The 13,497-nt window shown below is 35.9% G+C and overlaps 1 protein-coding gene across 5 annotated transcripts in view; it reads left to right on the top strand.

The window, feature by feature from the left end:
• Positions 1-13,497, top strand: part of NFX1 (nuclear transcription factor, X-box binding 1) — a 72,214-nt gene that overhangs the window by 19,176 nt on the left and 39,541 nt on the right. For all 5 annotated transcript variants that reach the window (XR_003927347.2, XR_005930818.1, XR_003927348.2 and 2 more), the window contains exons 5-11: positions 1,246-1,351; positions 6,305-6,376; positions 8,037-8,176; positions 9,257-9,356; positions 9,492-9,709; positions 10,824-10,921; positions 12,406-12,436. Coding sequence is in view for 2 of the 5 variants with exons in the window: in XM_030041766.2 (XP_029897626.1) it covers positions 1,246-1,351; positions 6,305-6,376; positions 8,037-8,176; positions 9,257-9,356; positions 9,492-9,709; positions 10,824-10,921; positions 12,406-12,436 (765 nt within the window). In the remaining 3 variants the exon portion in view is untranslated. The remainder of the gene's footprint in view (positions 1-1,245; positions 1,352-6,304; positions 6,377-8,036; positions 8,177-9,256; positions 9,357-9,491; positions 9,710-10,823; positions 10,922-12,405; positions 12,437-13,497) is intronic.

Below are 13,497 nucleotides of genomic sequence, written 5' to 3'. Positions count from 1 at the left end.
CTTGGTGTGACAACGTGTGAAATGTTACAAGTATAGAGATAATAATTCAGTTAGAATGAATGTTTTGATTCCACTTGAAAATTACACTTTAAGACAGGTTGTCCATCTGTTAAATAGGAAAGAAAATCTGCCTAGTTTTAAAGACTGTTTCATAGTTTTGGGAGATCTACAATAGGAACCTCAAGTTGTCCATAGGCTTAATATTAGCAGAGCACCATGTTGGAACATAAGACTTTAATCTTCTATAGATAATTTTACTTTAATGATATAGCATTTGGACATCACCAGGATTTTCCTGGGTATTCAACTAGTTTAATTGAAACTTAGGTGAATAAATGCCATCTGTGGTCTTTATTCATATTTTTCTAGCTTGCTACTTGTAGAATATATGAAGGTATACTAAAAGAGTTAAAATGATATGTCACCAAAAATACATTTTCTTGGTGTTTTTCATTGTCGCAACTCAAATTTGTAATACTGGCTCGGTTGCTTCATTGCTAATTTAGTTCCCCCCTTGCAGAGAGCCAAATTAGGTGTGTGTATGTTAACCATGGTAATTAACTTTAACCCTGATGATCATCTCATGCACTTAGAGCTATGAAATTTGCTAACAGTGTGTCAGGTTAATTAAAATATGGTTTCAGTGCTTGTCTGAAATACAGAATACTTGAAGCTAACATACTGGATTTATCACTTCTTATTCAAGCTTTAATGTTTAGATTTATGTAGAGTCTGCTTCTTTTTAGAGAAGTAAATTTTATAATTTGCCCAGTCATTTCATTCCGCCCCTATTCCCCATCATGTTACCTGCTATATCTTATATCTTATTTTCTGGGAATGGAGTCTCCCCCCCCCCCCCCCCCTTCTGCATTGAGGCAGCAAGGGAGTTTCACCCTTTAATTTTCTTACCTACTGTGCAGCCTGACCAGCTAAGGGGGGCTTTTAATGTTCTTGTATTTTATCAGTTTAATGTAAAATACCAGCTACCTAAGTGCCTGCTGAGAGCATAGAAGGAAAGAATCTTCTAGAGCTTGATATTCCAGTGGCATGCACTTCTAAAGAAGTTGAGTATATATCAGCACTGAAAGTGGAGAAAACCACAAAACCTCTTGTGTCATTTTGTTTTTCAAAGAAGAATGCTGCCAATATTGAAAATATAGCTTTTTCTTTTTGGTGTGGTATTTTTCCCAAATTCAGTATTGTATTCAAGGCAATAAATATGTTTTTGTCTTTGACATGGTTTAGGTAAGGTGCACAATCCTGAATGGAATAGAAATGAAATCCCACATAGCTGTGGGGAGCTTTGTGGAAAGAAGAGGCAGTGTTTGGACTGTCCACATCTTTGTAACATGTAAGTAAATGTTTATTGTATGAATATTGAAATGATCCAGAGAAAATTTCTGGAGTCCGTATTTGGACGTTTTTTGACGGTAGGATATGCTTAGAGGTGTATTTGGTTTATAGCTCAGCTGAAACATGGAAAAAATGGAGGCTACTTTTATTTGTATTTCTAAAGTGAGTTCATAAGAGAGAATGAACAGGCAGTCCACAATAGGTGTAGCAACATTTCCATCATATTTTAGGAACTGAACCAGCTCCCTGACTTGGTTTCAAGAGCTTTCATTGAAGTAGAGAAGTTATTCTTGATATTGCCCTTTCTCCAGTATTTAATCTCATCTATTCCAGGAAACCCTTTGCAGTTGAAGTATGTGGGATTCTTTGTGGCTATTCATCAACAGTCAGAGTATGGGAGATTTAGATGCTTATAGCTATCCACTGCTCTTTATATCTGAATTATTTATGCAGTGCCTAGCAACAGAATCTGAATTGTAGTATCGTCTTGAGTTTTCAGAAGCCACACACCATGTATCTACACTGCAGCTATCTGATGTGACACTACCAGAAACAAACAAACATCATCCCCTTTTCTCCCAATACATGACACCAGAGGAACATTGTTCTCATTGCTTTGCATTAGGATGCTTGTACTTGCTCCCTCTGCCGTGTAGAGGAAATGTGCAGAGTACAGGAGATTTTGAAAGTAAGCCATTGTAATAGTTGTTGGTGGTCTAAACTGCAGCCTCCCTCTGGCTCTCTGCCCTTTGTGTGCATTGTGTTACACTATATGCTAGGTTTGTGCGCATAATTGTCCCCTGTGGAATGAGCAGCTCTGAGAGCGATGTGACTGTTCATGTAATCTTTTGGTGGTGCCAGTTGTGCTATTCCAAGTGCTGCTTAGGTGGTTACATTATTGAAGTAGCAAGTTGAAATGGATCAAAGTGGATTAAGTTACTTTAGAATCTGTTTTCCCTTTAAAACTGAGTAAGCATCAGACTCTTGTGGCTGAGGAGAAAGAATTGGATTAAAAGTCATGGGAAAAGATTTTGATCCTTTTACTTTAATACTTTGTAAAGTGATTTGTTTTATCAAGAAAACATTGAAAATATGGGGATTTTCACCCCGCTGTGTTCCCCGAGTAGGAAATGAGACCTTCAATTAAATCAGAAGGTGGCAAATTCAGAATGCATCAAATGCATTGTGCTAGGCAGGTCATCTCCGTGCAAGAAATTGATGCAAATAATTAATAAGATTCAAAAGAGAACAGATCCTCATACGGCTAGTAAGAATGTCTAGAGCTCTCAGTATCACGTAGATGCTTTTGGAAAGGATATTAAAGCTCATACTCTAGTTAGAGATTAGGGTGACAGCCAGCTTCAGGCAAGAAGTGTATTGTATGTGGGGAGGGTCTAATTGGTCATCATTTTCTACTTTTGCAGTGTTAGACCATCATTTCTGAGGCCTTTGTCTCTAAGCACTGTCTAAAATGATGTAATGAGACATATGCATCCTACATATTTTCAGTTTGAATCAGAGCTATGTTTCCTTAGGTTTTGTGACCCTGGTGGTTATGGCTTTCACATTATTTGGCATCTCCTTTATACTTGTCAGGAATGTCTGAAATTGATGTTCAGATTTAAAAAATGAGCTTACAGAGATACAGCAATTCTTCAGCCTACTGTTGCCTGTAACCAGCTTACAGCTATGTGTTGATCCCCTTTATACCACTGGAACAAATGGTTTTCTACTGAAGTGGTATTTTGGTTATTTGTTTATGATTTGGGGGTTTGCTTCCCTCCCCCCCACCGCCCCCAACCTTGTGTATGGAATTGTTTAAATGGTTGGCCAATTCCTAACTGTATTTCCTCAACCTTTTTTTTTCTTTTTTTTAAAAAATGTAGATGTCATTGTGTTAATCTCCTTTCCATGGTATAGAGTTTAGTTGGATGCTTGTGTTAACTGTGGCGCTAGCTAGCCCATTTTGGTGAAAATGAGTGAGGGTAATTTACACTGTTTTAATAATAAATCTTTAATATTTGCTCAGATTTACTGAAATGTGTTAGTAACCATTTATATAAACAGCTTCTTGGCAGAGCTGAGGAACAGGCAAGCAGCTGTTTGAAAGGGGATTGCTTTGCAAGCCTTTTACTAGTGTGAGCTGTGGCATGCGTAGCACTTCACAAAGTGAGTTCTCTTCACATTTTTAGTTCAAATATGCTGAAATTAATTTTGCTGTGCTAGGTTCTACATCAAAGAAACATCTAGCTTAACCTTCAAGAAAATGTTCCTGATAATAAACTTCATGCAAACTTAAACTTTTAAGACTCTGAAGTTCTCCCTGCCAACTGGAACTATGCAAGGCCTTGAGAGCATTTGAAAAAGGTCTTACAAAGGCAGTAAATGAAATTTTCTCACTGCTAGTTTGAATTTTAGTGTCTGGTCTTCCTTCATAGATCTTTGGTGCTTTAATCTTTTCCACAGCAGCTACTGGAAGCCCTTTTGGGCTGTCTTACAGTATCTAGTATTTTTACTGTCAGGCAGATGGATGTTTAATTTTTTCTATGTCTAGATGTATCTATCATTACAACTTTTGTTGTTTGCCAGTTCTCTAGAGAAGCGGTAGTAAATTGTGAATTAACTGCTCCGTGCTAATGATAGATAATGGAGTTTCAGTAAAAATAAGACTTCATTCACTGAACAGAAGTTAATACTGAAGTCTTTAACCTGTCTTTCTGAGTTTAGTTTGTAACACCGTTAAGATGTTTAACTTAACGTTTTGATTAGTCCCTTAAAACAGACTAAAACTCTAAGGTATGACCCATCTTTATCATCTAAGGAGAATTTCCTGCACTTTCTCTGTGTGTCTGCGTGCTGGATGAAATTTGAATTTCTATCTTAACTGTTGTTGTATTGATCAAGTAAATCTTGGAACCGTAGACATACTATAGCTTCTGTGTAAACCAAATTGCACCAGAGACTTTTGCTAAATAAGTAGCATGCAAGTGCATGTACCTGGAGGAATGCGTAAAGAATACTTATTTTTGAAGTTGGAAGTTTCGTTTCAAAGGGTTAGTTTTTGCATTACTAGAATTTTTCTGTTCATATTAACAAAATGACACATGCTTACTTAAAACTGTCTCGGAAACAAACATTATCAAAAATTGGAGATGTCTGGAAATTAATTGTGTGATACCCTTCTAACAAAAGGAATCTTGCTATAAGACTGCAGTCTACTATTACAGATATTTACAACTTAAAAATATCCGTGATCATTGTAAATTGCTGTTGTGTGGTATAGTATCATCAGATAGTGTGCCACGACTGGGCTCACGGAAGCAATGTTAACATTGCTTGAATATGACAGCGTTGAGGAAAATAATATACCAGGTAGAAAACTTAATGTAACAATATTTCTGAAGATGACGTGTCTTCTCTCTTTTCCAATTTATGACCTACATCATAGTATTTTTAGTTTATATCTACTTTTAATCTGATTCTTAAGTTTGTAAGGTGGCATCCAGCCATTAGAATCCTTCATGGGTCAGTGAGAATTGAAGTCAAGACAGTGAAATATATAGCACTGTCCTCTTACAAGAGGTTTTCTGTTGCAGAGTGCTTAAGTTAATTCTCATTGTTTGAAGTTCTACAATACAGTTTTAATTAATTTAATGGATTTGCTTTCTTTCCATTTCTCTCTGTATTGTGTTTTCTCTGTTCCATCCAGTTTTGTTCTTTTCTCCTGGTCCTTGTGCCTGTGCTGGTGCTTATTTAATTCTTCATTATGCCATAAAACTGACCTATCGAAGAGGGAGGGTTGTGGTTTGGTGGTTTGTTTTTTCATTTCGTTTTTGGTGGTGGTTTTTTGTGTCAAATTGGTTTGTCGTGTAATGGCTTGGCTTTACTGTTAGAGCTGGTATAAGCTGGATGATAGGTTAGGCCTTGTTGTCAACTGGGAGGAGTGGTAGAGGAAGAAGGGAGCCAGACCACTGTTGACAAACTGCTGACATGACTCAATTATATTTCATATGACTATAGTAACTGGTGTGCTAATTAGTGCTTGCATAATGACTGTACTTGGGGAATTTATTAATTGGGTAGTCTGTGTTTATGGGTTTGGGGGATTTTTTTTTTTTCCTTTTTCTTTTGGCTAGGACATCTGGGCTGGTCAGTCCTGGCTGATAATTGTTCCACGTGAAAGTTGCTGTATTTGCAAAGGAAAGCAACTGGGAGCTGTCTAAGGAAGAGTGCAGACAAGTTAGTTAAGTACAATTTCACAAACCTGCAATTGTCTGTGCCCAACAGAGGTCTTATATGCAGATAGGGACCATCTAGTGCTTCTTGAAGTAGGAGGTGAGATCTGATAAGTAAAGGACTGGCAAGTTCCTGTGCGTGTCATCAATGCACTTGATAGTAAGGAAGAAAACTGAGGCAGACTTGCTGCGTCTCCCACATGTTACCTTACAGGAAAAGGAACAACAGCTCTTGCTGGTGGAGTTAGAGATGCTGAGTTCAAAGATAAAGCCACCAACTCAAAAGAAGAAATTTGTAGAGAAGTTTTTGTCTCTAATCTATTTAAGATCACTGAAGAAAGAACTGTATTAATGGTTTGGACATGTGATGTTTGTTTTGAGTGTTATCAGTGATGAACACAGTTGATACTGCATGTCTGCTGGTGAAATGCAAAATATGAAATGTGTTAGTAGCACTGTTACTGTTGATTTGACAGCAGCAGGAATACTGAAGTCTTCCTTCAGCATCAGTGACACTTGAGACTGATGGAACTGTAGTTATCCAATACTCTTTTCTTGTGTTAATAGTGCTTTCATACCCTGCAGGAGTGTAGATGGCTTGTATAATATTCTGCTAATGCACTGTGGATTGGGTCATGGTGGTTGGTTTTTCTGGGAGTGTAGTAAAGCTAAAGTTAACTTTACAATTTTGTTTGCTTTTTTAACTTATTTTTAAGCCTGTGCCATCCAGGACCTTGCCCTTCATGCCCAGCCTTTGTGACAAAAACATGTGAATGTGGACAAACAAGGTGAGAATGCTTCTATTATACAAAAAAAAGTTTATATAAGAATAGTTTATTAAAAGTTTATTTAATAGAATTTTTCTTTCTTATAGTTTATTGAAAGTTTACAGAGCAAAGTTTATTCTGAGCTGTAACTTTATTTTAGCATGCAAATAAATGTGGAGAATTTTATACTTTAAAAAATGCAATTACTTTTAATCTTTTAAGAAAAAATAAAAATAATTAAAAAAGAATTGTCTGTGTTAAAATCAATTTGTGGTACACGTAGCTGAATTGTCCAAGCAATCTGAGTTGGGTTGATTTTGAAATCCTATTCTAGTATTTATTTATTTCATTTTGTAGAAGACACAGGGAAAGAAGCAGAAAAAGGTTCACACCCTTTCTGTCTGAATGGAGTATAATGTTGAGTTACTCCATTCCAGAAATAATAATTTCAAAAATAACATGTACATTTCTGGGAAGCTGTACCACTAGCAAGAGAGATGTATTATATTCCAGACCTGAAGGCTATCTTTTCCTTGCATGTTTGATGTATATAGAGTCATTGCCAACAGCAAGACTGTAGTGCCCCTACTATCTGTGATCTGTCACATTCAGTTGTTCTGAGCCTTTACAGTCCCTGTTCTAGCTACCTAGAACTGATTATGTGTAATAAAATATCTTCCTGTGCTTGTTTCCAGAACCAAAACAAACAAAAACTGATTTCAGTGCTAGCATTCTTGCTTTAGAAAAAAGGTTTTCAGACTTAATTATTTCTGAAAGTTTGAATGTAATATTAAGTGATGTTAATTTTTCAAAAGAAGGTACAGCTATTTCTGTGGCAGTATTTGTAGTTGAAAGCACTTTGTCTTCAGTAGAAAAATGGATTGGTTGTAGATTGCTGAATTTTATTTTACATAGTAAGATCACCTTTTTTTTTTATTCTAGCTATTCTTGCATTTAAACATTTAATAGGTTCAACCAACTTTGATTTATTATTTTTTTCCCAGGTGCCAGGTACTTTCACCAGATTGCTGATTTTTGTAATACTGCATTTAATACTTAAAACTTGCTTCTAAACAGCATTTTTTCATATGTACTGTATTAGCACACAAGATGTATGTGGTATGGCACCTCTGACCTTAAGATATTTTAAAGTTACTATTTCAAATATACATTTTTACAGCCATTGTATAACGCCAGCCAGAATAGAAAAAGAGGAGAATTTATTGTTTTATCCTACTTTTTTAACAATTTAATTTAAAAAAACTAACTCTTTTTTGTAGACTACTGACTCAATATTAAGGCCCACATCCCTATCTTCATTGTGCTCAGTGGACTTAAGATTGTTTAAGTCTCAGAAAGATGTTTGTAATAGAAGTAGCTGCTCTTCTGGCATGATGCATAACCATATGTTAGGTTCAAGTTAGTGTGACTTTTTTTTTTTCCATTTTGTTGAGAGAAAATTCTGTAGACTTACTGCTGGTCCTAAGTGTCCTACTTTAGGGGGGTGGGAAAGGGGAAGCAGGGGGAAAAATAGGGGGGTTATTTCCTAAAAACTCTTTCATTAATAAGTTATGCTCCCTTTCAAAGGCTTTGGCATTTCACTGAAAAACTATTTTCCTTTTTAATAAATGCTCTATAGATACTAAGGTAGCTGACAGACTATGGTGTCATTTCTCTACAGTCATTCAGTTCGCTGTGGCCAATCAACAAAAATTCATTGTTCTAATGTATGTGGAAATACTTTAAACTGTGGTAAGCACAGCTGTACTCAAGTGTGCCATGCAGGAAAATGTTCACCTTGCCAATTAACAGTACAGCAAGGTAAGTGTTGAAATGCTTTATGTATCTCCACTCTATACTATGAAAACAAGAGGGTGACAAAAAACAGTACCAAGAGGCAAGTGCTTTATTTTCACTTAACAAAACCAAAATCTATTGCTAGAATATTTAAAAAATGGAAAATGGGTCAGCATCGCTATGTATTTAAGTAAGAATATAAAAGTGACTAGAAAGAATCCTGCCAAGATGATTAGGCTGTTGGAGCACGTGCCCTCTTAGGACAGGCTGGTGGTACTGGACTTTGTTAGCTTGAGAAAGCTGAGAAGTAGCCTTTCAGTAGCTAATAGGAGGTAATCAAGTAGACAGAGACAGGCTGTGCATGGAGGGGTGGATGAGAGATAATGAGCCTAAGTTGAAATGTTACAACTAACTATAAGGTAAAACACTTTTCTTGGAAACCTGCAGGTTTTCAAGACCCAGCTGAATAAAACACTTGAGTAATGTGGTCTGATCTCATTGCTGACTCTGCTTTAAGTAAGGGCTTGGACTAGCTGATCCCCCCCGAGGGCCTTTCTGACCTGAATTGTCCTATGATCCTACTTAATCTTTTACTATAATTCTGAGACTTGATTCAACAGTGCATGGAAGAAGAATAGAAAGAGGTATAGGAAAGCATATTTCAACAAGCTACTCACAGTTTCTGTTAAAATTTTCTAGACTTAGTCTTGAATGGAAATTAAATTGTCCAAGTATATGTGCCAATATACAAATACATTTTTGTTGAACAGTTTATACAGAAAATTGCAAGTTAATTTTCTCAACTTTTAAGGTAATATTTAACTTGTTATGTATACTCCTTTAATAAGTAAGCTTTTTGGGCAGACAGTACTTCCCCTTTAGTTTTTATCTCCTTATCAAAACAAATAAAACAGGAATTCCTGCTTCTGTAGGACTGAGAAACCTCTATTGCTGAAATAAGTCTAAAGAGGAGCAACTTCATTATCCTTCTAAAAACTGACTGTAACATTTTTTCATATTTTATCTTTTTATATTTGCTGTACTGCTGGAAGTGTTTTGTCACTGATATTCTCTTGTTTTCTGTGGAATATTGCTTTCTTTCAGTGTGTTACTGTGGAAGCAACTTTAAAGAAGTGTTGTGTGGGACAAAGGAAGAATTCTCTGATGGATTTGGGAATTTCTCATGTCAGAATATATGTGGCAAGTAAGGTCACTATAATTTAGGCTTTTGAAAAGAAAAAGGTAATTTTATTTGCATTCAGTGATCGTGATACCCTTAGATAATTCCGCTTTTTTGTTTTGTTTTGTTTTTTGTTTCTTTGGTTTTGTTTTTTTCCAGAAAATTAAATTGTGGGAGGCACAACTGCACACAAGTATGCCATCCTCAGCCTTGCCAGCTCTGTCCACGACTTCCTCAAGTAGTGTATCGCTGTCCCTGTGGTCAGACTCCTCTCAGCAAGTTACTGGAACTAGGATGTGTTGAACGTAAAATATGCACAGACCCTATCCCGTCATGTGGAAAAACATGTGGCAAACCTCTCTCTTGTGGTAGCTATGGTAATTAGAACTTTCTGCATTAGAGTATTCAAATTATTTCGTTGTTTAAAAAAAAAAAAAAGTGGTCCTTAACTGTATCATTTCAAGAAATAAGTATTTGCTTAGTGATTTGGGGGTTTTAACTGAACTGAGTGTAAAAGCCACTGAATGTAATGTAAAAGCCTGCAGTCTGACTGTTCATAGTTATACCTTAAAATCAGGTAATATATTTGTCTAGAAAGCACGAACACTAGCTAGCCTTTTAAATTTTGTTTACATGCACCTTTCCTATATTGGCAGACGAATAGAGCTGTAGGAATTTCCAGAGAGTAGTATGTCTTTTAAAAGCCCACCAACATCTTTGACTTTCATGTGGAGACTGGTAGACATAAATGACTTTTTTCAGATGTCTTTAGTAAATACTCATTTACTGCTGCTGTAAGAGGGTCATGAAGTAAAAAGTAGCATTGGAAAGTTGGAGAAAGTTATGTGCAGAAGCAATTTGACACTTCAGTGAGTGCATTAGGTAACTCAAGTGTATTTAACTGTGAGATTGTGTGAAGCTCAAGTTTTACAGCCTACATATTTAATCATGATTTGTTAGACCTTAGAGAGGAGAGAGCAATGCTGTCAAGATGAGGGCTGCTTAGTAATGAGTGATCCATTTTGTCAGGCAAAGGACAACAAGTAGAAAGGGAATGAGTAATTTAGCTTTTAATTGAATTTCAGTTACCCTAGTAAGTGAAATATGAAGGTATGCATAGTAAGTCATTCTTTTGGGCTGAAAGGGAAGACAAAATTACTTAAAATTCCTGGATCTTAGGGAAGATAGTATCACACAAAATCTTTTTTTTTTTTTTTGTTTCGATATGTTAATGTAAAAAATATTTAAAACGTATGCATTTTCAGTGTTAATTCTAGACCAGAAACTCTTGTCTATAGATTCAGGATTAAAAAGTTGAAAATAATGACAAATTTTATGCACATTTAACTCAAAATAGTTAATTTGTTTGGAAATGCAGCTGCACATAAGCTTAGTATCTTTGACCAGTGATGCTCCTAGTAAGTATGAAGTTCCAGGTCATGGATTTTATTTCTTTATTTATTGTTAATCTTTGTATTTTCTTTTTGCTAGAGTTCGTTCATACATGTGAAAGCCTTTGCCATGAAGGAGAGTGTAGACCATGTTCTCACACATCAAATATTTATTGTAGGTGTGGCTTCAAAAAAAAGGTGAGTGTATAAAGCTTGACCATGGAAATGGGTAATCTTTGTTGGTTTTTAAAGCTGTGGAGGAAAAGGAGCTGAGCTGAAGTAGTTGAGGAAAAGAAAGTTAAGAGGTATAAGAGGTGCTGTGCTCCTTAGTTGCAAGAACCTCCATTGTATACTAACTGATAGATGCTGACTACATTATACTGTGAAGTGCTAACATAGGCTACTTACTGTGAAGGCAATTTTTTTAAGTATTTTTGCAGAGTTTACACAGAATTCTGTTTGTTTAAGCTGGTTGCAAAGTCCTATATTATCCTGTAATGTTTATATAGCACAAAGAATGGTAGTTTTACTGAGAGTAATGTAAACAGAGAAGAAAGGTAGCCTGACATAAAAAGCTCACTAAAAATTTATAGTAATAGCTCGTAGATTTGTTGTAGAATTTTTTGGAGAGAATACGAAGTTTTTACTGGTCCCCATTTATATATCTATATAGTAACACAGCAATTGTTATATAATAATTAGTGTATTTTTAAATTACGCTACTTTCTGTAATCATAGCTTTGAAATCTTTGGCTACTATCACAGGAGCCTTGATGACTTTTCTGACCTGTTACATATCATCTATAAGTAGACATGGCTTCTGAATATATAAGTCCATAAGTACATGGAAATGACTGAGACTTTGCTTGAGGTTGGAACAGTTTTTTCCTGCAAGTTTGCTGAAGGTAGTTATGGGGTAGAAGGCTTCAGATTATCTTTCATTTTGAGGCCTGAAACAAAGTAGTGAGGTTTGGGTTTTAGTTTATGCAGCTTCTTGGACAAGAAAGCTACTTCTTGAGAAAGTATGAGTGAACTACAGTGATAATTTAAATCAGTCATGAAAAATGTGATGCTTAGAAATGACAACTCAGAATGTAAAGTTGTGATGACTGAAGGTTCAAATGTAGGCGATCAACAATGTTTTGTTTTCATCCATCACCTTTTGTTTTCATGTTGAGGTCTTTAGGTAAAACTACTTTGATCATGAGATTTGACTTCAGTCTCTCTTTGTCTGTGGTTTGGTTTTTTGTTTTTTTTTTTTTTTTTTTTTTTTTTTTTTTTTTAAATCAAGTCAGACTTGTATTTTTTAGGACAGTTGGTCAAAGCACAAATTTACGTGCTCTGTCAGTATTCTCTGGGAGAGCTCTTTTGGTTTCTTCCTTGCAAGTTTCTGGTTTCTTAGGACAAACTTCTTCTGTCACTTCACAGCATTATCTGCTGAATGAAGTGGGGAATACAAAACTACAATTTTTTTAAATTGGTATTGAATCTCTAAGGAAAAAGTATTATGTTGAAAGATTTGAGGATTTTTTCCAGCTTTTGTTTCAATTTTGTATACAGATGTGTTATACACATGAAAACTGAGTGCTTCTTTCTGTCTGATGTGACTAGGAGTTATATAGATAAGTAAGTTTCAGTTGTTTCATGTGTTTTAACCTAATGGCTCCCTGTTTGTTTCGTAGGAAGTCCCATGTGCTCTCCTCAGAAATAAAGGTACAATGTTATGTTACATATATAATGTGAAATTGTTTTAAAAACGATACACAGCTCATTCTAGTTTGGGGTTTAATTGACGAAGTGGGCAAACATCTGATGAGTAGTGCTTCTTTTATCCACACTTCTATGCCAAGTTGGTTGTTTCTTGAGATGCTGCTACTTTTGGGAAGAGGTTTGGAATAAACTTCTTTCACTTCTATCCATTTTTTATGTAAGGAAAAACTTCTTCAGCATTTGATCTCAAAGATTCCAGACAAGCTGTCTATTTCAATTTGAACATTTCTTATGCCAGCTGCCGTATTCAAGAGGTTGCCCCCCACCCAGCATCCTGCACATCTTTGGGTCAACTTGCATAGCTCAGATGCAAAGTAATGCTTTTGCTCTGCTCTTGTCCAAGTTCCTGGGGAAATACAAGCTTTGATTTTGCTTCACAGTTGTATGCTGCTGGTCTTTGCATCTGAGCTTGGCAGAGAGTTCCCATTTGACACTTCTTAGTATTCTGGATGTAGCATCTCAAAATTCACCTCAGTCAAATGTTTACTTGATGGACCCCTGTCATACTGAAGTACTTATTTACAAGATACATAAGGAATTAATATGTATATTTCCTAATTCGAGCTTTTGTCTGTGAAGACTTTGCTCTTCAGAATCCAGAAGCGATTGCTTTTGTTGCCTATGGATAGTGATAAGGATGGTATTTGTTAGCCCTACTTTCATGAGCATATCAGCAGTAGTTGTATTTACCTGGCTTTTACTGCCTTACCAATTTGAGCAGTCTTAAGTTGGATGTTTGTGTTACTCCAGTGTGTCAGGATATCCTGTTTTCTGTGCTCTGTTGTGCAGAGTTTATGGTGTAAAGACTAATGTGAAATAAACTAGTTTCATGTATTCTGTTCTCCAAAATCCTTTTGAACAAGAGTTTGTTTAAAGGAAGCCCAGTGTTCACATAGGAATTAATGTGGTAGAGCAAGTAATTTAAAAGTTTGCTTGCTGACTTACTTGGAGTTAGTCTCTTCTAGACCATGCTCTGCAACAGCCTTGGCATAATATTGTGATCG

This window comes from Aquila chrysaetos, chromosome 18 (assembly GCF_900496995.4).
Source record: "Aquila chrysaetos chrysaetos chromosome 18, bAquChr1.4, whole genome shotgun sequence".
Lineage (NCBI taxonomy): Eukaryota > Metazoa > Chordata > Aves > Accipitriformes > Accipitridae > Aquila > Aquila chrysaetos.
The sequence above is the reverse complement of the archived record's forward strand: the minus strand, read 5'-3'. Positions and strand labels throughout refer to the sequence as shown.